Source organism: Besnoitia besnoiti, chromosome IV (genome assembly GCF_002563875.1).
Source record: "Besnoitia besnoiti strain Bb-Ger1 chromosome IV, whole genome shotgun sequence".
Taxonomy (NCBI): Eukaryota; Apicomplexa; class Conoidasida; order Eucoccidiorida; family Sarcocystidae; genus Besnoitia; species Besnoitia besnoiti.
Genome location: NC_042359.1, coordinates 1,171,892 through 1,196,284, shown reverse-complemented (window position 1 = coordinate 1,196,284; position 24,393 = coordinate 1,171,892). Strand labels below are relative to the sequence as shown.

General features: G+C 58.2%; 4 protein-coding genes across 4 annotated transcripts; 1 reads left to right on the top strand and 3 right to left on the bottom strand.

Moving 5' to 3' along the window:
- Positions 1 to 2,680: 2,680 nt before the first annotated feature.
- Positions 2,681 to 5,766, bottom strand: BESB_053160 (putative preprotein translocase Sec61; the record flags this gene model as incomplete). Its single annotated transcript, XM_029363751.1, has 7 exons — positions 2,681 to 2,896; positions 3,103 to 3,747; positions 4,024 to 4,169; positions 4,348 to 4,431; positions 4,666 to 4,782; positions 5,053 to 5,283; positions 5,754 to 5,766. 7 exons carry the CDS (start codon positions 5,764 to 5,766, stop codon positions 2,681 to 2,683), a joined length of 1,452 nt encoding a protein of 483 aa, XP_029219674.1.
- A 4,922-nt stretch (positions 5,767 to 10,688) lies between these two features.
- On the bottom strand, positions 10,689 to 11,132 carry BESB_053150 (uncharacterized protein; the record flags this gene model as incomplete). The annotated part of the gene is made up of 1 exon (XM_029363750.1): positions 10,689 to 11,132. The coding sequence occupies one exon, from the start codon at positions 11,130 to 11,132 to the stop codon at positions 10,689 to 10,691; it is 444 nt and encodes a 147-aa protein (XP_029219673.1).
- Positions 11,133 to 12,774: 1,642 nt separating this feature from the next.
- BESB_053140 (14-3-3 superfamily protein) lies at positions 12,775 to 17,803 on the top strand (the record flags this gene model as incomplete). Its single annotated transcript, XM_029363749.1, has 8 exons — positions 12,775 to 13,417; positions 13,976 to 14,046; positions 14,683 to 15,123; positions 15,536 to 15,592; positions 16,066 to 16,204; positions 16,652 to 16,751; positions 17,249 to 17,322; positions 17,709 to 17,803. The coding sequence occupies 8 exons, from the start codon at positions 12,775 to 12,777 to the stop codon at positions 17,801 to 17,803; spliced, it is 1,620 nt and encodes a 539-aa protein (XP_029219672.1).
- Positions 17,804 to 20,640: 2,837 nt separating this feature from the next.
- On the bottom strand, positions 20,641 to 24,351 carry BESB_053130 (uncharacterized protein; the record flags this gene model as incomplete). Its single annotated transcript, XM_029363748.1, has 3 exons — positions 20,641 to 21,639; positions 22,009 to 23,185; positions 23,696 to 24,351. 3 exons carry the CDS (start codon positions 24,349 to 24,351, stop codon positions 20,641 to 20,643), a joined length of 2,832 nt encoding a protein of 943 aa, XP_029219671.1.
- Between the last annotated feature and the right edge of the window lie 42 nt (positions 24,352 to 24,393).

Here is a 24,393-nt window from a genome sequence, read left to right as displayed (position 1 = left end):
GCAGGCGAGGAGGACAGCAACTGGAAGGAAAGCTCGGTTCTGCACATTCGCTGAGCGACGGGGAACGAGAGCACGCAGATCTAGGGCTTGTGAGAGTACAAAAGACGCAGAGAACTGAGTCCGCCGTCGGGAAGGGGCGTGCGCTTCACGGTCACAGAAAGCCCCGTAGCCAGGCCCAGCATCGTCATTTAACGCAATCGATAGCCGCAGAAGAGAAGAGGCAAAAGGCAATAAGCTTGCTACGTTTGGATATGCACTCACTCCTCGTAAATAGATACACGCGTAGCTCAGGGCCTAGTGAGTGTATCGCACGATGTCCTGAGCCAACAACACGCGGATCAAGAAGGCATGCCTTCCCTTCTATCCTTGATTTGTCAGAGAGGAAGAATAGTGAACATACTTTCGCATCCCTGACGCAAACGCAGTCCGCGAAGACACGTATGATGCCCTTGAACCCCGAGGGCAAAGAACGTCTCAAATATTGTCTCATTTTGTAGCTGAACAGCCTTTGAATATGTCCGGGGTCTTCCACCCCCCCCCCCCCCCGGCACCCACCCCGCGCCCCTACCCTGAACAGGCGATTGCTTTTTGTCTCTGCCTGGAATATCGTTTGGAGTTCACCATAAAACAGAACGTTCATCGTCCCGCCGCTACGCAGCGGCTCAGCTTTACTCCGGACTGCCCTTAGTGGCTCCAACGAAAAAAGGGGGACGGGACACTATCGGACACTCGAGGCGCCCCAGGAAAGCATCCCTTTATTGACATCTGTTACGCGTTGAATCAGGTTCGTGGCAGTGGGGGTCTCGGCTTCCTGCGCTCTCACAGGGTCAGTCCGTGTTAGATGGCACATGCTGGAAAGACCCTGCAGAGGTTTCTGTGTGGTCACGCGCGTGGCTTCGTGGCGGGGATGCGCCTTCGCCCCGGAGCCTGTCGAGATTCGGCAGTGAAGTCCACCTGAGGATTTTCGAGCGAAACAGCTATCTGGGCTGTGTTTCCACGGCGTCCTGGCAACCCTAAAACTACGTGAGACGTGTGCCTATCAAAGAGATTAATCCAGTAGTTCCCTGCCCCCGACCTCGCTCCCGGACACGCGCAAGAGGCTGAGAGCTATTCAGGACGTTGGCGACCCCCGAAGGAAGCTGCAGAAGGACCTGCTAAATGCAAGGCAGCCCGAGGACGCCGCGACGATGCATGGGGCGGTGACGGTTGCAAACCGACTGCAGTTGCCACTTCAATCGTGGAGACTATTTTCAAATCAACGCTGGCGCCTCACAGCGGATCGTGGCCTGGCTGACTCTCAAATTTAGACTCAAAAAACGGGAAACGTCCGCATACGCGAGGCTCCGAGCAGCACCACACACCCTCGGCACCTCACGTGCTGAACAAGAGAAATCCCAAGCGATGTGACAGCAAATCAGGAAGTCGCTATCGTTCATATCCTGTTCACTTCCGGTACTAGAAAATCCTAGCACAGTGCCGTTCTACACACGACCCTTCTCAAGTTTCTTCCCCTCTTGTCCTGCTGCTGCACCACGGCTTCTCTGCGAGTGCTGACTCTGAGCGTCCTGCAAGGACGAGGCAGAAGACGCAGACATGCGCCACCCGGCTATCTAAATCTCGAGACTGCAGGATCAAGTCTCTCCTGCTGCTCGTTTGCGGGGCGAATTTTCGCTTGTTGCTTCGTCGGCGCGGCTGGAGCAGGGGCGCGCGTTGCAGAGGGACTCTGCAGGGGAGGTGTCTCGGTTTTTCGAGGTGCGGCAGAAAAATGCGGGGGTCGTAGTTGGGGGAGGAAGAGCCGTGTGTCGCGGCCACACAAAAAGGCCGATGCTCCTCGTTTTTCAGGAAAGGTGGTGGCATGGACGAGGCGCGAACAAACAAGAGACAGAAACGACGTGCAGATGCATGCGGGCATGCATGGATACACGCCGTCTGCGGCCTACAAGAGACACAAGGGATGGCGATCTGCGAGTGTCGACATGCGTAGTACTCCGTGTCGCGTCTGTCCGCACCCGCCGGTCAACAAATACAGTGACCCCGTGGTGCCACCCCCCCACAACATGCAGGCCTGCGGCGAAAATAAAAGACGCGCGCCTCCGTCCGAGCCTCTGCTTCAAATATCACGGCGGCACTTGGTTCCACGCAACGCAGAACGGAGACGACAGAGCTTGCCGTCTCCTCCAAACGAAAAAACCTCAGGACCCTGCCGCTCTTCTCTCCTCGCGGGGAATGCGTCTTCAACTTTCTCTGCGAGCCGAGAGAAAGAGCCAGGTCTCCTTCCTCCCTCCCTCCTTTCTCCGGTGGACCCCGCCCGACGAAAAAAGAGACGAAACGATGAAAACAGCAGACGCGACAGAAAAGAGACACACAGACACAGCGAGGCGAGAGACGCAGCCTGAAAGACGTTTCCAAGTTCTACAGAAGGCAACAGAAAAAAAAATTGCAAAGCGTCAGTTACAAGAAAAGCGTGTGGAAGCACGGAAGAGCCGCCTTAGAAGATGGAGTTTCCTGAACAGACACACACAGACCAGACCAGAAGACCGCCAAATGAGCTCATGCAGCGCCCCGTTCCACGTTCCAAAACGGCAAAACTCCTCATCGCGTCTCAACACACACACAGGCAATCCTGCCTTCCACAACACACTGCCGAGAAGACAGCGACATCTACCGCCAGCCGACACACCTACGCGCAGACTCGTCGGCGGCTCTGAGAACTCTGCAGACGCCTACCTTGTTCGCGCTCCTTAGCGAGCATCTCGTAGTACTGGTAGATGATGGTGACCGCCAGAAGGATACCGGTGCCGCTACCGATCGCGCCGAGGAAGTCCGCAATGATCGTCAGCGCGCCGATGCACATGCCTCCGAAGGCCGCAGCGGTGGGGATGTAGCGGTTCAGGACCTGGACGGGAGGGACATATAAGGCAGAAGCGCGCAGATGCACAGACGCCTCGCAGCAGCCGCCCCGACACAGAGTCACCACCCCCCAGTCCGCTCTCAAACCTCAGATCCTAGACGTACAGCCGCAGATATCCGAACATATCTATGTAGGGGCGTGCGCTGCGGAAGCACACGTCTTTGTTTGCGGCACGCAGCGCCTCTTCTCACCTGGACGAGGGAGGAGTCTCTGTACCCCTTCATGACCATTTGTTGGTCGCGGAGTTGCTTCGCGACGTCGCGGGCGCTGCTGCCGCTGACCTCGATCCAGGTCTTGCTGAAGAGCGCGCAGCTGACGAGGACGAAGGTGATGTAAATGAAGGCATGCAGAGGATCCTCGAGAATGTCTCCGAAGGACCCGGGCGGCGAGATGTAGTACGCGATGCCGCCTACGGGGACGGAATGGCCGCCGACGTCGACCTCCTGCCACTGACCAAGGAGATTCACCAGGACATTCGTTTTGAAGCGGCGATACAGCAGCTGCGACAGGAAGTAGAGGTTCGAGACTAGCGCAGTCTGCAGAATGATGGGGATGTTGGACGTGTAGAAGAGCTTGATGGGGTAGCTGCCCTGCTGGCCGCGCACGCGCTGGTACTTGACAGCCAGGTCCACGCGGAAACCCTGGAAGTAGATGACGATCAAAAAGACGAGAATCGTCGCCAATAACGAGGTGATGTTTGGCGCATTCGAGCGGTAAAACGCCTCCTTCAGCGCCACGATGTTGTTCGACTTGGTGAACAGACAGTGGAAGAGCGCCACCAACGCACCTTCGAACTCCGTGCCCTTCCCGGTCTTAATGGTCGTCGGGCTGAACGCCTAGACACAAGCAACTCGACACAGAAACCGACGTGACCACGGGGCGAACTCCTTCCCCCCTGCCAACCTCAAAAATGCACCCGCGGAGCGCGCTCGAGCTCCCCCTCTTATAATCTTAATGACATATTGCTGTAGTTGAATGTTTACGAACGGAAGCTGAATTGAAGTATTCTACAATTCACTATTGGTATATACGAAATCAATCAAGACTACACAACTTCACAACACCCTCTGCGCGGAAAGAGCCTTGCCACGCAAAAAAAGCTGCAGCCTTACCTTCCAGACGATCGTCTCGCAGATGTTGGTCGCGATGAAGAGCGAGATACCGCTGCCCAGACCGTAGCCCTTCTGCAGCAGCTCGTCGAGGATGATCACGACAACTCCGGAGAAAAACAACTGCAGAATAATCAGCAGGGCGTGGGCTGCAAAAGAAAGGATTGCACACGCATGCAGATGCCATCACGCTCGGAGACACACATCGACAACCCGCCTGTGTGTTCGACAAAAAAGCGGACTTCCAGCGACTGGATGCTTCTGCAGGCACAACTGAGACATAATCGGCTGTTGGAACTCTGCGCCTAGCGTCTGCTGTGATCTTACTCGCGCCGAGATCGTGGATGTCGCCATACATGCCACTGATGACGTACGCCACGGCCTCACCAACGGTGATGATGAGGCCGAGGACTGAAAACAGAAAAAATCAAACAGCGCGCAGCAGATACCAATCTGAAGTGGAGCCGAACGCCGACTTCGGGTGCAGGTCACTCGAAAATTCGCACATGCAGCTGCAGCTGGGGATAGGAAGGAGCTTTCCAGACTGACATTCGCCTTGCGTACGACTAGACGAGTAAGGCCTGTCTCCGGCATACGGGGATTGATTTTTCGGCGCCTAACACCCAAGGAAACGAAGAGGCTCACGTTTCTGGGCACCCTGGAAGAGCGCACGGTCTTCCTTCAGAGACTGGTCAACTTGGATGATGCGGCTTCCGGCGAGCAGCTGCATGACCATGCCGCTGGTGACGATCGGGGAGATTCCTGAGACGAACACGCTGCACGCCACCGCAGACGATGAGACAAATCTCTCCGCCGCGCCCCCTACCCTTCCCTCCCTCCAGGCGCGGCGTCGCTCTCTACAGTGATGCGTGGGTTCAGATGCCTCGCCACGCGGCTGCACGCCCTGGAGCGAGACGCTGCGGCGGCGTCCACGCAGTGTGGAGGGAGCGGGAAGAAGATTGGAAACATTCTTCGCCTGTTCGCCTGAGGAGGGCGCGTCTGCGAAGTCAAACTGAGGGCGTCGTGACTCACCGAGTTCCATGAGTGTGCCTCGGTTGGACGCCAAGATGACGCGCATCCAGTAAAAGGGGTCGGCGCTCTTGTTGGTGCGGATGCCGTAGAGCGGAATCTGGCAGCAGATGAGGAAGACGGCGAGTGAGACGAGCGTCCAGAGGACCTTCTCCTTGAAGGGGATCTTGCGGTCGGGCGCCTGCACCTCCGGCAGGATGCACATGACCGGCTTGATCAGGTTGAGGAAGCGGACTGAGGGGAGAAGACATCAAAAACAAAGCCGGGTTGCATACAGCACAGCCACCGAGTGCAGCAACTTGGGGAGGAGGCTTCAGGGCACGGGAAAACGGCACCTGCGCCGCGAGAAGAGCCGCAGACACGGGGTAAAACCAGCCGCGAACACGGAGGCAGAAGGGAAAGGCATGGCGGAGGAAACACGCAGCGTCCGCGCGCGTTTTTTGTCGCGTTTTCTGAGGAGAAGACTGTGTTTCTAGTGAGCCAGAGCTACCCCCACGAGAAAGAAAAAAGGAGACGCTAAACACGCGTGTTCACGATTTCAACAACTTGGGAGGGAACAGGAGCTCTCTGGCGGCGACATGTCCACGACGGAGACAATCGCCCCTGCGCCCACAGAGACACAGAAGATTCCCAGTCTTCTGCCTTGAATGTGTTTTGTGTCGGGGAGGGAAGTGTTGCCCTCGATTCCGCAGTTCTGGGCTCACATCCTTTCGCCATTTTGTCGCGTGGAGAATGACAGGGCTGTCTTTTGGGGACGCGGTTTTTGGCAAGGAGAGACTCCTCGTGCACCTTAGGCGTTCAGTTCAAGAGACGAAGGAAGAAGAGTCGCGAACGCGGAGCGCAGAAAGAAAAAACAAACGAGAGACAGACGGAGACTGTTTTCGGGGGCTGCTTGGAAACGAAGAAGACACGGTGTGTCTGGAGAGGAACGCCTCAGACTCGAAGCGCGTGTGTAGACTGCGACACCACGACGTGAAAAAGAAGCACCAGGCGACGGCCCTGTTCCCTGTTTCCGTCGGGAGTTCACGAAAAAGGAAATCTCTGGGGGCGAGGCGCAGCGAAGACGGCAGGCAGAAGTAGAGAGTAGAGAAGAGAGCCGCAAGGAGAGAGAAGAGAGCGGAGCGCGCGGCAACAGAACGGCTGCGCGTGTGGTTCCCCTGGTTCGAGGAGCCGCAGCGCGGCGCGAGAGAGAGAGAGGGGCGGCGAGGCGGCGGCAGCGCGCGCGCGGAGACTCGACGGCAGGGCGGCTGAGAAAGCGCGAACTTGAGCTCGGCGGCTGGGAAGAATGAAAAAGAATCAAGAAGCGCTGCGGGTGCGAAGCGGACACAGAACGAGCCGCAGGAACCGAGTCGCGAGAACGGGGCGAACCACGCAGAGCGCGAAGCGAGGCGGAGTCGAGAATAGAGAGAGGATCACACGCGGCAGCGGCGGAGCACTGCACGGCCTCCTCCTCCTAGGGCTCGCACTGAGCACCGCCGTCGCCTACCTATAAGAAAAGGGTCGCCTGCTGCGACACGCCGGGTGTGTTGCGACTGACCGCAGTCCTGCGTCTGCGCAAAAACGACGCGACGGGCGGCGCTTGCGCTTTTGTCGTCGCCTTCGCGATTCGCGCGATCCCCGGCGTCAGAGCCTGAACAGAAAAAATAGGTGGCGGGGGAGGCGGCAGGAGAGGTGAGCAGAAGGGACGAGAGGAGAGAGGAGAGGAGGAGGGGTGTTGCGCACTCCTTCTTAAGACCGCGCAACGGGGAGCACAAAGAGAAAAAAACACCGGAAAAAAAAGTCACACGCGACACACAGACGGCGACGCAGTCGCCTGTGCGTATACATGGAGCGGAGTGGCGGCTTTGGCCATTTCTCGTCAAACGGGGACGAACGCAGGCCAAGGCACAGAGCAGAAAATGTGGGAGAAAGCGGAGACGCTGCAGGGCGCCCAGCGAAGCACAGTGTGTTCGGAGAGAGGCCTCTTACGAGGCGCGGAGGCTGATGACGGGGAGCGAGAGAGACAGGCGCTGGAGCGGCAGGGCGAACTGCACGGAGAAGAAGGCACAGACACGCGGTCTTTGGCGATTTCCAGGCTCGACACTTCTCTGAGGCGTGGACAAGGGGCCTGGAGACGCGCGGACACGATTCGAGCAGATTCGAGCAGCTCAGAGAGCGTCTCAATCTCCTCCGGCGCACAGGTTCCTCGCGGCCTGTTGGTCCTGAAGCACACAGGAAAGGGAATAGCGCGTGTAACTCTAGATAGGAGTACAGACTGCGAGACAGCTGAGAAGTCATCAACCGGAGGACGTATGCAGGGGAGGAGTTCGAGGGTCGGCGGCAGAGGCACTCTCTTCGCGCGAGAGACTTGCGGCGGCGCGAGTTAGGCGGAGCGACGCCAGCGGCTGTTTAGGGTTTCGCCGTAAAGGCCGCTGACGTCGCTCCGAAGTGCCCTTTGCCCTCTCAGTGTCTCGATTGACTCCTCCTAAGAGCTCAGAACTCTGCATGTGCTTCGATTCTAGCGCATCTTAGCGCAGGCGTAACGAGGCTGGTAGGCTTCAGTCTCGAGAGAGACACTCTCTGACGGCGCCGTGCCTGTAGCTGTCTGCTACCTCCTTCCGGTGCTATAGAGATACCACACCAGGCGCACTAAGCAGTGGGGACGTCACCTCTTTGCTCGTTTGTAGCTAGAGTGGGAAACCGGCGAGTTCGTTCCCCTTGCAGGAGGATCCTAATCGTCAACAGAAGCGCGATATCCTCCTTCTTAAATGTAAGTCGCAGCGCAACGCCTGTTTGGGGTCTACAATCCAACTCCCAGTTGCATTTGCGAAGCGTCGCTACCTGCTGATACAAACGTGTCTTGAACTCGACACAGGAGAGGAACGAATATCTACATTCAGATGTGCATACACTTCAAGAAGAGAGTCCTACGCTTCTCAGCTCCGCGCCCACTGTCTTTGGTACTCACTCTCTCTTCCCTCTATTTGCATCTAGGTTTCGCACAGGCTTCTGCAACGTTTTTCTCTTCAAGGTTCTCGCTTTTTCGCTGTATCTTTACGGGGATGTATAGAGGCGCAGGTCGCCGCATGTACTTAGAATTTACCAGCACGCTTGCGAGCTGAGGGCACAGTGGGGTGAGGGGGTGTATTGCAATCATAGAGAACTTCGTTTTCTGTATCCCATAACCGGAGTCATTTTCACTGTTCTAGGATCTACGGTGTTTTTGATTATTCGACTTTAGTCACTCGGTTCTGGGGCGCCACGTTAGCCTTGAAGCCACAGAGATGACATGGAGTGACATCGTCCCTGGGGGTGCGTTTATTTAAAAAAAAATAAAATAAGGAAATATTTATTCAAAGCCAATATAGCTTTTTTACAACATTCCTTTTTACATTAAATACTGGCATCTTGCACTACAACCCTCTCGGATGTGACTTCCTGTCTTCTTTTTCTCTCATTTTCAGCGGCTCTTAAAAGCGCTCGCGCTCTTCTGCGCCGACACTCGTCGATCTGACGACTCGAACGGCGGCCTCTAGCCACGCAAGGCAACGTGAAGCCTCCTCATCTCGCCTCCCTTATCACGGAGAGAAGTTTCTCTCAAAGCATCTCACATTCGACACGCAGTCAGGGGAAAAGGAACTCCTGAACAATCAGGCGCGGACCCGATGGACCGGCAGAGAGTGAAACGACAGGCAAGGCCAAGCGGAAAGCCAGCCGCTGGCGACGGGGAACTCTGAGCTGCGGATATGAAGCCGGAAAAGCGAACCAGGAGCAACACCTCTGGAGATTCGTCGCTCGGGCTTGCGTTGAGGCAGCGTTGCTTGCCAATTTCCTACGAAAGCAAGAATCCTATGTTGTTCTCTGCAAGCGCGGAGGGTCCGCCTTGCGCCTCTGTCTGAAGCTCCAGATGAAGATGCCCTCCTCTCTGGTTCCACTGCTTGGATGCGCACTCCAGCCCGCATCCGTCGCTGTTTTCGCTTTTATGGGTCTTTCTTTCTGATATGTTGCTTATGCCTCTCCGTTGCCTTCTCCCCGCGGCTCTACCAGGCGCTGCTTCGTGCGGACGCCAAGGCGTGTCGCGGCAGTTCGATGTAGCAACTGATGCGTCAATTAGGAGCTCCGCACTCGTCTTCTGCAGCCCTCTGTTTTCCTCAACTGTATATCTACGGATATGTGCTTTGCCCTCGTGTCAGTGTTTCTCTCAGCGCGAAGTTACAAACCGGTTCACTATGTAGTATGGAGTTTTGTGGATGCGATAATTCTACAGACAGGATTATTTACCAGCTTGTTCTGGGGCGTATATCCGAAGAGTTGGACTACTGGTTTAGATCTCGAAGGGCCGTTCACTACTAAAAGCATTATCATTAACGTAAAGAGGTCCCTCATCCGGTCTTCAGCTCTCTCTCTGCCTAGCGGAACGCGCAGACCCCATCCTACGCCGCCCTCCGTCCTCACTGCGAATGCATATACGCATGGCGGATCTGTGGCGGAGCTTCCGCATGAAACAAGATGTGTATTTCAATATTTCTTATTCTACTGGCTTTGGCGCATCGGGGGTGTGTCCCTGAGACCACTGCCCTACCTTCACATCCTCCTTCGTGCACGTTTGAGTGTGTTCTTGCCTTCAAGATCTTTCTGGGTTCCCCTGTGTGTGCGTGTGAGCAGGCGTCTGCCTCTTCCTGTCTCTGATTCGTTTCGCTTAAGCCGCCTTCGCGCGACCCTGTTTCGCAGTTTTCCCTCTGTGAGGCCCTGAGGTCATCCCGCGGATGCCTGACCCTCGCAAGATTCGCCAATTTAGATAGACTAGGTTTGCAAAAACTAATTCGAGTTCGCGTGAAGCCGGCGACTCCGGGAGCACACCTGAAACATGCACATATACCACTTTCCGCGGAACAGACTGCCTCTCGAAAGGGGCAACGCCACAGGGGCGTGGACGCACGAAACTTTAAGCACGACTACAAGCAATTTTCACTGCGAACCCAGTGCCTGCTTCTCGACATCCCCTACAGACTGCTGCTCTCCCTCCTTTCCCTCTTCGCTCGCATCTTCCCCTCTGAGGTGTCTCTGCACTCAGCCGAGGAGTCAGCGTAGAAGGTGAGCAGGTTGCGAGGCACGAAGAGATCGAGAACCCACTCGCTGCCTGCTGGAGGGACGGGTAGGCCGTGTAGATCGCTTGCCGCGTGCGACTCTGTTTGGCGGCAGAAACACTCAACACCCCATGACAGAGAAAGCTACTAGCTTTCCTCTTGAGTCTGCACACGTGGATCAGGAAGCCAGACGCATCTGCTTCACACATCGCCTCGATGAAACCCTAGGCCCTTTCCTCAGGAGAGCCAGACCCGAGATCGCCGCACTCGCCGCCCGCGTTGTGCCTGCTCTTCTGCGGCTTCGTTCTCTCCTCGCACGGAACTTTGCTCTCCATTCATTTGCTGACGCTTCGCCTCAGCTTTGCCTCTCTCCCGCAGTTCGCTCAGCCTATCAGAATGTCTCCCCAAACTTGCCAGTGCAAGACACGCCTCCCCCCCCCTCCCCCCCACGCCCCTCCGCTCTGTGAGAAGGCCGAACTCCCTCTGAGTCTTCCACGGGTTCTCCTTCGGGCGCAGCGGCGTGAAGGCTTCGGGGAGGAGGGAGGGGATAGGCGACAATAATATCGGGAAAAATCAATCTTTTGCCTCCTCGCGGCGCGGCGACGTCTGACCTCCTCCCTCCGCGGCAGATGCGTTCGTCCGCGGCGAGGCCTCGGGCGGGGTCTGTTCGTCGCGGCTGCGACTCCCCACGTCTTCGCCAGTGCTGGCGTCGCTCTCTGCGTCTGGCCTCTCCGCGGCGGCTTCCTGGCGCTCGCCCGCCGCCGCCTCGCGGAGCTTCGGACTCTCCTCGCGTTCGAGGCGCGCGCGCTCGAACTCGGCTCTCTCCCGTTCGCTCTGCGCGTCCTGAGAGAGGAACCAGCCCGCAGCACCAACGGCTAGGGCGCCGAGCGCCGCGCCTATCGCCAGCGGCAGCCACGCCCCCTGCGAACTCCTCTCCTCTCTGTCGCGGGAGCGCGACGAGGCCGACGACGAGGCCGACGAAGAGGCCGAAGAAGAAGAGGCATAAGAGGAACTCATCTTGGAGGGTTTGATGCCGTGCTGCAAACAGATTACGCCCCAAGGGGTATGATAGAGGCGCGCAGGAGGGCCGCAGGGCTGGGCGCCACAGCGCCGCGTAGACTTGCGCCTTCCTCAGAACGCGCGGCGGTTGAAGTCGCGGCCGCGGACTGGGCAGCAGACGCCGAGAGAAGAAGGCGCAAGCCGCGGTCAGGCCTCAGCGAGTGACTAACGTCCAGAGCGAGGAAGCGAAAAGCTAGGGGCTGGGAGTCGACGCGGGGAACGCGCGAGAGAGGCGCACGCTGCAAAAGACACGATTGGCAGCAAGGACATAGAAGGAAAGACTCGAACTCGCTCCAGCGAACGAGGACGCCTCACGGGGGACGACTCACGGCCAGCGACACCAGCCGGAAGCGCCTCTTTTGAACAGAAAAGAGAGACAGCGAGTTATAGTGGAGTGAAAGAGGAAGGCGCAGGAGGAGCGACGCCGAGAGACTCTTTTGCGTCCAGGGAGAAGGGGAAGTTTTTCCGCCCCGACACGCGCTGAAAAGGAATGCCCAGCCAACGGCGGAATCCAGCAGCCGAAGCAGGTTGGAGCCGCGCCTGCGAAAACGCGGAAAACGCCGACAACGAGGAGAGGCTCTCGCTCTGAGCGAGTCGATGCATCTGAGAGAGAACGGCTGTCTCGAAAGAAAAAGTGCAACGATCGCTCGACACGCCAGCTGCAGCCAGCGCATGACGAAAAGGAGCCTCGCTTGCTTGCCGAGCTGTTTTTTGGTTGCGTACTGCGCGTCGGAAAAAGAAGAAAAACTCCTTTTGAAGCTGGCCTTGCGCGTTTTTTCGCAAGATTATCCCGGCCGTGACTCCTTTTTCATCTCCAATTTGCTCTGCGTTCCTTGCTTCTCAGGCCATCGTGGACGCGGGCGCCGATCTCATCGCTGCGTACGTGGCCTGCAAATCCTCGAGGAGGCCACGCGTGAGGAACGCGAAAAAAACAAACTAAAGGGGGGAATCGACTCCCGCAAAACACACCGTCCTTTACTCTTCTTCCCTCTCGACACGGCCTTTTGTTCCTGCTCTTTCGTTTCGGTTTTGTCTTTTTCCCTCACGAGTGACGCAGGCGTCTGCAAGCATCTCAGCGAACCCGCCAAAGCGCTACAGGCGCTCTCTTTCCAGAAGACAGCGTCCTTCTGCGAGCACGCACGTCTTCTTCGCGTCTCAACTCTCCTCCTCGAAAGCTCTTAGCAGAGCCAACTCGCTCGCCGCTGCGGCTCTCCTTCGCGTCTGCAGAGCGCACGCGGGCGCGGCCTTCCCTCGCCTCAACTGCCACCTCTGCTCATTACCACAAAACTCGCGCCGGCGCAGGTTTCCTTTCTTCTCTCCGCCGCGCCTTTGTCCCCCGCCAGAGTGGAACGGCTGAAACGGCCGTCCGAACTCAAACGGGGAGAAAGATCGCCAGCCGGCACTGCCTCATCGGCGCCCGTGGCGGCCTGCATTCGCTAGCCGTAACCCCGACTCGTTGCCTTCGCTGTCGCCGCCTCGATACGTTCTTCCTTTTCTTCTTTTTCTTTTCCTTCTCAATGGTCTGGTAGGCGCTCGTTTCTCCTCTGCTCCCCTCCCCTGCGCCCTTCTCCCCGCGTCGACTTCCACTCGCTCGCTCGCCATGACGAACCTCGCGCCTTCCGCCGCGGCGGCGTCTCCTTCGGGTGCTCTCCTCACCCCCGGCGCGCCTGCGACGTGGCATTCAGCCGCGTCGAGGGAGCTGTCGCCTCTCGTTCCGCCGTCGTTCGCTCCGGCGGCGTCTGCGCAGGGTGCGGAAAAGCCGTCTCCTCTGCTCGTGCCTCAGAACGTGGGTGCGGAGCGGCAGCGGCACGTTTCCTTCGCGGGCACGGACTCCGACGCCAGCGAGGCGAGCCACGCCGGGAGGAAGGAGCTCCCCGCTTCGCAGGATACGTCGCCGGCTGCAGACCCTGGCGGCCGCAGAAAGCCTGTCACCATCTCTTCAGACGTTCGCGTGCGAGGAGACGACGACGGCGGAGAGACGCCCCTCACTCACGCCGCCCAGGCGGCTCAGGCCGCCTCTGCGACCTCGCCGCATGCCGCGACCCTCTCACCGCTGCCTGACTCTCCGCCGCCTGACTCTCCGCCGCCTCTCCCGCCGCCGTCTGACTCTCCGGCGCCTCTCTCGCCGCCCTCTGTCTCTCCGGCGTCGCTCTCGCCGCCCCTGCGCCCTCAGCCGGCGGTGGAGGAAGTGGCGACGAATCAGGCGAAAGCGAGCATCGCCGCCAGCCTGGAAAAATGGCCAGGTAGGCGTCTCTCCCCGCTTGAAAGACAAAGTCTTCATCGCCGTGTTTGCTGCCCTCCATGTTTTGTCGTCATCTGGCTGGCGCTCACGGCTTCCAGTGCGTCACCTGCGCCTGCACGCATGCCCACACCTCTGCAGACGCACAGCTGTGGCGGCTGCTGTTCGCGGTGCGAGACGCCTTTCGTGTCGCGAAGCGCGAGACTTGCCGATCTCGCTGCGCGGCGAGACAGGAGCGTGCGAGCAAGACAGACGATCCGTCGCCTGCATGCGGAAGTTCCATCCAATTTTCTGTCGTATCCACGCGTCTGTGTCCTGCTGGAATGCGCGACATAAGTCTCTGAGGTTAGCATGCCTCCGTGTATCCGCACATGCGGTCTGCACATGCGTGTCTGCGTGGTGCGGATTCGAGATCGGTTTTCTGTGCGCCGCACGGGGTGAGTTGATACACGCCGCTTTGCGTGTGTATTTGTGAATCCGCAAAGCCGCGACGCACAAGATGCATGTGCCTAGGTGCAAAAACCTGTCGGAGCGCCTCCGAACGTGCGAATTACTGTCTCAGAAGTCATCCACGCCATGAAGGAGCTCGCGGTCTTTCAGCCTCGCTTCGACGCAACTCAACGAGAACTCATCGTGAGTCAGACTTTCTGCAGCGCTCGCTTTTCCTCCTTTTCTGTGCGAATCACGGAAAAAGATGCAGTGCTTCGTCTGTACCCTCGTCGCTCTCTCCGGCGCGTGCCGCTACCTGCTAGGCCTCTCTTTCTTTGCGTGTCTTCTCTCCGCCACTCGAAGCCGCGGCGGACGGGCGCTTCAACGCGTTCGATCTCACAGTTTTCTGCGCCCTGCTGCGTCTTCAGCTTCGTCTGTTTTCGCTGGATAGACTTCTCAGAGCAGCCTCTCGCCGCTGTCCCATCTGCTCAAGCGCGTGCCCACGTCTCGTTTTGTTTTTTGTGGGTTCTGTCTCGCCCAAGTCGCGAGAGGACAGAAGTCCGCGCCTCTATCGGCTGCTCGCTTCTTTGCCGCGTGCGCGGTACCGCCACGAGGCGGGGGGGCACAGATTTGCTGCGGACGGTTCTGCGTCTCGTCTCGATTTGCGCGTTTTTCACAAGCTTTTGTACCCCTTTTTTGAGAGAGTGCACCGCGTCTTTTCCGTAGAGGAGGCCGCGCCTTCTCCCCCTCTGCGCGTCGTGGCAGGACGCCGCGTTTCTTGCGCCGCGGACGGGGTACGTTCTGAAGCCTTGCCGAGATCTGCGTGTGTGCGGCTCTCAGATGCAAGCATACAGCCACATGGTGAACGACTTTCGGCACATGCGCAAGACGCTGGATGCCTACGCCACTGCGCTGACCTCGCTGCAGAACTCCGAGGCCTCGCCTGCGGCGCGCTCCTCTGCGCCCACCGCCGCTTCAGAGGCCGGCGGCAGCGCAGGCGCGCAGGGCGTGGACAGTCAGGGGACTAAGGGGGCGGAGGCGAAGCAGCGCTCAGTGGAGACTGCGCGCGAGGCGGAGAGGAAGCGCAGACACGGTGAGCGCCTCGCCTGTGCGACCGTCGGCGGCGGGCTTCTCTCGCCTGCCCAGCTGCGCGAGTTCGAGCCCTTCTTCGTGTTCTCCGTGGAGCTCTACAAGCAGCGCGTCGCCGAAGAACTCGCGGTTGTGAACGAAGACATCGATCACTTCGTGGGCGGGACTCTAGTCCCCAATGCAGAGGATCCGGTGAGCCCACCGAAGGAAACTGCAGCGGATCAGCACGCGCGACAGAGAGCAGGAGCCAAGAAAACGAAAAAAGGAGCAAGCATAGGGGGGCAGCGACGATGAGACTGCCTGGCGAGGAGGGCGCCAGGGAAGCGGAGTGAGAGACTGTAGTGCAAGCCACGTTCCTGCTGAGGAAAGAAATGCGAATCACAGATGGACGCAGAGAAAGCTTGGACCGTTTTTCCTATCTGCGCCGCTGCGCGCGACCTTGGAGGTCCTTTCTGCCTAGAAGGACGACGCGGCCTTCGCCTCGCTCGTCTGTACGTCGTGTGCTTAGCTCCCTCTTCGCGTATCTGTTTGGCTTCACGTGCGCGTATCTCTCCTTTTCGATGACCTCGACCCGCGTTGCATTTTCTTTTCTCCGCTTCCGCAGGAGGCTGCCGCGGCGTACGAACAGCTGAGGGGCGACACGTGCCGCCACACTGCAGCGGTGAGTGCAGACAACGCGCGCGTCTGGCTTTGCCTCTTTTTATCTACATGTAGTAGTAACGCCCATACTCAATCTCATATAGCAAATGCACGATGCCAGTCATACATCATAGTTTATCTCTATGTGTCTGTCTATCTGTGCATCTATATCTATATATCTATATATCTATATATCTATATATCTATATATCTATATATCTATATATCTATATATCTATATATCTATATATCTATATATCTATATATCTATATATCTATATATCTATATATCTATATATCTATATATCTATATATCTATATATCTATATATCTATATCTATCTAAATCTGCCTCTCTCTCTATGTATATGGCTGCGTGGACATTTGCACGTCATGCAGACAAGAGCATATGATGAATACACACAATATTCTTCATACGTGCGATGCCTTTTTGGTTACACGAGTCTCCTGTTTTTTTTCTTTCTGATTTTTCCAGATGACGAAGAACATGGACGTGCGCCGACGGCTGGAGGCTCGCGCGCTGAAGGCGTACGAGGCCGGCATGGCGTTCGCGGAGAAAGGCGCGGAATCGAAGGTCACCGCTCTGCGTCTGGGCATTATCCTTAACTACGGAGGTATTTGCTCTTTTTGTTCGCCTTCTCACGCATTCGCATGCAGGGAGCCTGAAACCGAAACTTGAAAAGTGCAGCAGGGAGTCAGGACTCTCCGCTGAGACCGCGCCGCAGCTCCGCCCCACTAGGGCCTGTTTTTGGAGGCGGAATGAAGTCGATCACGCGTCGAACCGATGAGTTTGTTTCCCCGATAAAAAAAAACTCTCTGCCGGTGGAGTAGACGAGAAGAGCGCAGGCCAGGCGTCGCTAAAGCGCAGGCGTGACTTCGCATTTAAGATGCAGAGAGCTACGTGTTGGTTGTTGAGGCCTGTTTGTGGACTCGGCGGACGCGTGCCTCAGCGACGCTTCGAAAGCACCGCGAGGAAGCGGAAAGCCGCGGAACATGCAGGGAGCACCAGAAGCCGCGAATGACGAAAAAAGGCGAGCTGAATGTCTGTTTTGCGCCCGCAGTGTTGCTTAAGGAGATGGAGAACGGCGAAAATCCGAACCGCGCGATTGAGCTCGTGGCGTCCGAGTTCAGATACGCAGTCCAGAATATGTATCAAGTCAGGTACGCCTCTGCCTCAGTCTCTCTCTTCTTCGCCCCTCGCCGCGAGCCGCGTCGTTTTCTTCTCTGCATATGGCGGCCGCCGTTAGATCGAAGTCGCCGTCATCGCGCGTCCTGCGCTCAACAGGCGCGGCTTCGTGGGCGAACCTTCGCGTCGCGCTGCACTCATCTCCGCAGTTCTTCCCGGCGGCGTGCCTCCGTCGCTTTCCCCGCTTCGCCCGTCTCCATGCCTTGCTTCCTCGCCTCTCGCGGAGCTCTACGGCGCTGCCTGCGCGTCTCAGTTGCTCCCCCTGCGTTGTGCTGAAACCCTGAACCCCATTTTTCCTCGCTCCTGTGTGGAGGCGTGGAGAGGGCCGGCGCCGGGGGCCTTCGAGTCCCATCGCGCGCGTAGTTGTGGCTCGGGTTCCTTTTAGCTTTAAGGTAATACAAGAATTTAGAGCTGCTGTGGTGTTGAAGTACATGAAGATTCTAAAGCTTTTCGCGTCTTTTTCGTTTTTTAGGAACGAGGAAGAATATCAGCGCATCCTCGTTATCCTCGGCCTGTTGCGCGACAACATCGAGTGCTGGTGTGCGGGTAAGACCACTGAAGAGACGTCTCAGACTCTCGCGGCGGAATCCGAATCAGAGCCTGGGAGGGGGAGGCGACATGCGTGACACAGCAACGGAGAGAGAGGGAAGCGCCTTGTCCTTCGCGCGCCTCCGCTCGTATCCGCGTCTATGTCTCTCTCTCCTTCGCAGCTTGTGTCGCTTCTGTGCAGGGGGCTGTAAGGAGTCCTGCACGCGTAACCGATTCTCGCAGAGACGCTTTTCTTGGCCTGCCGGCCTGCGCCCATGTCGAGCTCTTTGCGTCAATGTCCCGCGTCTGCGCCTGTTGCCCTGTCGTCCTCTTTTTCCTTTTCTCCCACTTCCCGTGCTTGCGCGGCTCATGCCTGCCCCTTCGTCTCGTGTGGTGCTTCTCAGAGAGCAGCCGCACAGATGTGCATGCGCTGCTGGGTATGGCTTTGAGCACGCAGCTCTCGCTTCAGTCGCTGGAGGACATCGCCCCACCCGCCTGACGGGCTGTCGCCGCCTCTCCAGCAGATCGCCGCCGGGTCGTCCGCCTCGCCCTGGCTAGCCGCAAGGAAACACCCGCAATGACAACTCACAGTGGACGGAGGCGAACCGGCGTTTGTACAAGTCCACAGGCGCAGAGCCCGATTCGCCCTGGAGCCCCTAAATGTCCCGGCGAGGGGGTCCGACTCGAGCGCCTTTCGCCAGCTGGGGCGTGCGCGGGTCGCTGAAACCTGAAATGCAGATCGAGGTGACTGACGCATTTCCGCGCCGGCGAGGGGAGACTCCCTGAGCCAGAAGAAAGGCGTCACGTCTGCGTCTCGATGAGCAGCCGGGTTCAAAGGCTGATACATCCGAACATTTTGCTCGCATGGGCTTCAGGCTGCGCCTGCGCCCTGCCGGCGCGACTTCGAAAAAAGCATTTTTTTGAACAACAAATAGTCTGCGTTTACTACAGGTATACCACCATACGTGGACCCCGCATGCATGCATACACATATATGTATGTACGCATATATGTGTGCCAACACAGGCGCCAGGATCTCTTCCTCTCTACTCGAGTTTCGTCCATTTTGTCTCTTCTGTCACTCCCGCGCACGCCGGCGCAAGTTCTGCTTTCCCTGGAGCGGAGCTTCTACGAGACGTAAGCCTCAAGCGCGCACATGGCATGGGCAGCGGTGCCTAGCTGTTGGATATTCTGGCCTACAGGACGGGAATTATTTTTGAGAATTTCTGGCTTCAGTTTCCCTTCACAGCGAGGCTCCTGCTTCAAGACTCGCGTCTCTCCTGGGATGCGGAGTGGGACGTCTCTCTCTTTGGCTCCCGCTGACTTCCGCATCCTCGTCTGGCTGCATGCGTTCTGAGATGAGCGACCGGCTTTGCGTTCGCGGGATTCGCTCTTTCTTCGCGCCCACGTGGCTGTCTCTGAGTTTCATCGGTGTGGAGCTACTGGCCCCATCATGCCTGCGACCCTACACTGAGACCCTTTTTAAACAGAGATTCTGAAGCTCAGCTCCTCCAGCGCTGAGTGGCCTACATCACCGGACGCAGAAAAAAGCAGCAGCCTCGGCTGCTGTCTGCCTTAGGATGGGGCGTTCTAGCTCCAGAGCGCCATCCGACGTATCGCAAGAACAACAGCGCCAACGCATTCGACAGCTCTCGATGCGCGTCCGGGCTCCTGCCTCCTCTCGTCTCTCGAAGATGAAGTGCACACACATAGGTATGCAGCTGTATCTGAATTTCTGAACTTTATTTTTATCTACGTGTCAGTGGTGCTGCTGCCGTCCGCCTCTGGAGCTCGCACAGGCACGCGGGCGTTTGAAGAGCCCTTCGAACTTTGAAACCCTCACCCTGAACTCCTCGTCTGGCTACGCGGCCTCAAAACACACAACCGGAGACGCCTCGCGGCTCGAGCGACCTCATACATCCGGACAAGCTGCTTCCACTAACGCAGTGGGCACATCCAGGCGGGCTATGTGTGCCTGTCTGTCCCAGTATTGTTTGACATCACTATTTTCGAATCAGCACAAGCTCATGTGCGCAAAAAGGGCTGCAGCGCCGAGCGGCTCACGCGCGAGAAGCCTCGGACCCCCCACGAACATATATATATATATATATGTATATCTAATAGTATATTATTACATATGTATTTATATGTCTTATGTTCACTTCTACGAACGACTGCCCTCTGTCACCGCGTGTATATACAAATAAATATATATATATATATATATATATCGATATAATGATAAATAATTGCGTTTGAGGAGTTTGCGTGCTTCACTGAGGCGTGCCGGCGGCTGTGACGATTTCGCCAGTGACGCACCGCGTAGCGTTGAGATGAAATCCAACTGCTTACGAATTAATTGGTGAAATCACGAGTGAAGGGACTCCGCGGGCCTCCTCCCTCGACTGCGTTGCAAGGCCTGCCACTGGCTTTCGTTCCGTGGAGAGATGAGGCTGTGCGCGACACCCCCCCCCCCCCCCCTTACGCCCCTTATTCCCCCCCCGCTCGAAGGCTCTCGAAAATGCACACATTCACGCGTAAGTCGAAGTGACACCCAAGTCGCCTCCGCGCACGCCAGGGGGAAGGAGGCTTCTCGCCGAGACTCGGCGCCAGGAGGGGAGACGGGCGCCGCATGCACACGGGCGCCTCCGCGACAGAACTTCCAAGGTCGCCCGTCGGGAAACCCGTAGAAACAGAATTCGCATCGCCGCGGTTTCAGGTGGAGGAGGCGACAGCAAAAAACCAAGCAGCACGCAAATACGAAAGTCGCATGAACAGAAAATATACACAGTGCCTGTGCGTGCCACGCACGCTCCTTTCAAAATGAGAAATGGACCTTGGGTGATCGACCTGAGACGCGGAGACGTCCAGGCTCTACAGCTGGCGGGCGAATTCATCTATGCAAGTCCGCACGCAGCTCCATTCCTAAGCTGACTAAAACTACGCATGCACCCAACATTGTTCCATAATGCAGACTTTTACGCCCACAGCCTCGGCGAAGCTATGTCCGCGGTGACGTGGAATCCTTCCTCCACCACAGCCGCCCCATGTCGACTTTCCCATCGGTTCCACGGCTGCCTTCGCTGGCCGTGATGCTGGCACATGGAGGCCATCACGCGAGAGCATCTTCTCAAATCCCGACATTCTCCTTCGCATTTAGAAATTCCCCGTGGAAAAAAAAAATCGAAGGTGCCTCTTTAAATCGTGTGTCTGCCTCGGCAAAGCCCGGGTACCCGCAGCCGGGAGACGCGCGCAGTCCAATGGCTCTTCGGCCTCCGCGTCCTGCGCGGCTTTTCGCGCCTTGCAGCTGTGAAGAGACCCGCGCATTCGTCTCCACTATCTCGTCGTCTCGCGCCCACGCAGCGAGGCGAGAGCGAGTCGGCGCGGCGGGCGGGAGGCGCGGAAGGCGCCCGCGGCTCCATCGAAGACGAGGTCGACAGCGGCAGCCCCGTCGCCCTCCTCGTCTGCAGGCCCCGTCCCCCCCCCTGCCCAGGCGTCGTTCCAGTAAGTCCGCTTGAGCCACTGGCGAACTTCTTCCAAGTCAAAGTCATCCGTGAAGTCCACGTTCTCGCACAGCGGCACCGCCTCGCTCGCGCCCTTCGCGGCGACGTACTCGGGGGTGAGCAGGAACGGCTTCCGCGCCGGCACGCGACAGGAGGCGGCGAGCTGCGCCGGCGGCCAGCGCGGATCCACGCGGAGGAAATACGCAAAGTTCAGGCCGCGCTTCGCTAGCTCCCCGACGCCCAGAGGCTCGTCTGCGGCCTGGGACTCCGCGGCGTGGCTGTCTGTCACGCGCGCACCCTCTGAAAACCAAAGCGTCTCTACCGTCGCCTCCACGGCTGTGCGCACGCTGACTGCGTTGTGGAGCCGCCAGAGCCAGAGCTGCAGGTGCTTCAAGTTCTCTGCTTCTTCAGCCACTTCGAGCCCGTCGCGCACAACAAAAAACTCCCGCGAAAGCCACACACTCGCCGGCAGCCCCTCCAGCAACCGCTCCTTCTCCCCCCCCGCCGCCGCGCCTGCGTCTCCCGCCGCGGCCTCCGCCTCGCCCTTCGCAGCGAGAGTTCCTGGCTGATCCTTGCCCGCGAAGAATCGCTCCAGCGCCACGCGCAGACGCGTGCGTTTGCTCTCGAGTGCGTCCTGCGTCTCTTCAGCGTAGACGGCCGGCGCAGACACCTCCTCGCGACCGTAGAATCCGCGCTCAAAGCACTCCAAGAAATGCGACCGGCAGGCGATGCACGTGAAAAATGAGAAGATCCAGTCGCGCATCGACGCCTGGACGACAATCGCGGGGACGATGAAGCGCGTCTCCAGCGCGACCAGCTCCGCCTCGAACGTCTGAACAAAAAAACAAAGAGATAAAGTGGGAACACAAATGACCCAAAGCCGTCTCTCAGCCCCTACAGGGCCCGACCGCCTCCAAGCAGACAGACAGATGGGCGCATGCTCGTGCGGATTCTCCGCTATCTCTCCTCTCGAGCCACACCTTGCCTGCCAGCAAAGCTGTCCGCTGCTCGCCTCTCCCCCCCCGCCGCACGCAACGTGACCGTCACGTTGAGTGCATTAGGTGTAGTGGTATCTAGCCTGTATTTGAAAAAACAGCTTTTGTATACCCCTGTGCGGATATGATGACATTGACATGGGTCGGCGCCTTCTGACGCTAGTCTGCACGGAAAACGCGATTCTTTTCCGCCGCGAGCATCCTACCTTGAGAATGCGTTTGTTGCCCAGGGGCCCGTAGACCTCCTCAAGAGCATCGACCATGTAGGCTGCTTCGCTCTCCCCTTGCGCCGTCGCTTCGTTCTGCGCGTGCCGCCGACGGCCTTCCTCGGCTGTCTCCTCCGCCGCGGGCCTGCCCGCCGCCTGCGTGCTCTCCTTCTCCTCGCTCTGTGCGCGCTTCTCGCTCGCGAGCAGGTGCTTGTACTTCTCTGCCGCGTAGACAGCCAGACTGTCATACGGACCGAAGAACTGCAGACCGTGGATGTCGGGTTTTTCCTCCTCCTCCGCCTTCTTCTCTTCTTCCTCCCTGCTCAGTTCGTACTTCTCTGCGCCCGCCGCGCCCGCGTCTCCTTCCTTCTGCTCTCCGCGCGCGGCTTCCGCGGCTGGCGGCCGGGGTTCGCCGAACAGCGCGCGGCCTCTCTGCTTCGCAAGCGCGACTCTGCGGGTGAACTGCACGTGCATGCCTTCGGCGATGATGTGAAGTAGACTCCACACGCCGCAGAGCAGTGTGGTGCAGTGCCGAAGCGCAGGCAGCTGCACGCCCGCAGAGGCATCCTCGCCCGACACGCCTGCGATCGCGAGACTCCCCAGCGCCTTGCTCCACACGGCCTTCTGCAGCGCCGGCGTCAGTCTCAGCACGTCCCCCTCCGCCTCACTCGCATCCTCTGCGGCCTGCGTCGCCCGGCTCGCGCGCGCGCCGTCGCCCTCTGCGCCTCCACCTGTGGGCGCCGCGGCCGCGGCCTGCGCGTCGACGATGAGCTCCTCCGAGAGGGCGCCAGGAGGCAACGGCTGCAGGCCTGAGCCCTTCTCGTGAAGGAGCAGCAGCAGACGGAAAACTGCGCCCTTCACGTTCCTCCCTGGAAGCGCGTAGCGAGCCACCTCGAGGAAGCGAGACAGACTGCGCTCCTTCACTGCCGTCAGGTACGTCAGCGCGTCTCCCGCCACAGTCCACCTCTGGAGCGTGTGCTGCAGGACCGCGAGCGCATCGTGAAGGCGAAAATCCGCGCCCTGCGGCGGAGGCAAACGCTCCGTCTCCGCCGCCCAGCGCTCGCGACCTTGACACAACGAAGAGGACGAAAACGGCCGCACCGGAGAAAACTCCGCCGACGGGCACGTCGCTGACAAATTCTTCAGAATCATCTGCAGAAGCGAAAGACGCGAACGCCTGAAACAACAAACAACACACAGACGGAATGGACTCAAAGCACATGCACACGAAGGCACCCATGTATATACATATATATATATATATATATATAGGTTCTACAACACAAATATGTGTGTCTGCCATGCACAGGCGCACCGCCAAACGAACGTAGAAAGCTCCTTTCCTCCATTTTGCAGCGCGACCTCCGCTTGCCCTCTCCCTCTGCTTCGCAAAGACCGAATACAAGTACAGCACCTTTCAAAAGAAGCAAAAACATATCGAGATATGGCGCCGAAACAGCTTCGTATATGTGACTCACTCATGCACATGCAGCCACCTCTGCACATGTTGATACATCTATATATATATATATTGATACATATATATATATATATATGTATATGTAGGCATGTGTATATATATGAATCTTGTATATGTGTGTGAAGAGTGCATGCTGATACTGATGCCGCTACGTATACACCTAGACAAGTCTGTATGTGCGCCTCGTGAATCTGTGCGTCTCCTCACTGGGTGTCGGATTCGTCGCGGTCTGTGTCCCGCATTTTTTCGAGGTTCTCCGTGGAGATGTGTGCGCGGATGAGTCCGGCGATGCCTTCCGCGGTCATGTGATCGTTTGGGACTAGCAGAGTCCACGCTGGCAGGCCGCCGTTCGCGTACTCTGCGCCGAGGTCCACGACTGACCCCCCCCCGACGGCCGCCTCTTTCCGCACGAGATGCAGTGGCGCGAAGATGCGCACATCGGGGATGAAGGCGACGCTGAATTCGCGGAGAATCTCCCAAATCGACTCCTTGCCGTCGTCGCCCTGGACCGCGCCGGCGTCCATCGCCCCGAAGAAGACGCCGTTCTTCTCGCTGGAGTCGCTCGCGCCGTACGCATCCGCGAGTGCCCTGTAGGTCTCCTTGAAGCGCACGCAATGCGGACAGTGCCGAGAGAAGAAGAGAATCACCAGGACGTCGCCTGCAGCCAAATGGCGGGAGACGAAGGAGCGGAATCCCGACGCGAAGGAGAAGAGACGCACCGGGCTCTCGCCGAACGGGTGCTGCGTAGCATCGAGCCCCGAGCCCGACCCGTACGCGTCGCCCCTCGCCGGAGGCGCGAAAGACGAGAGCGCCAGAAGCGCCACGAGGGCGAGGGACAGGAATCCAATTCGCGGGGTATCCATCGTGTCAAGCGACACTCACAAACGCCCACGGCCACGCACATG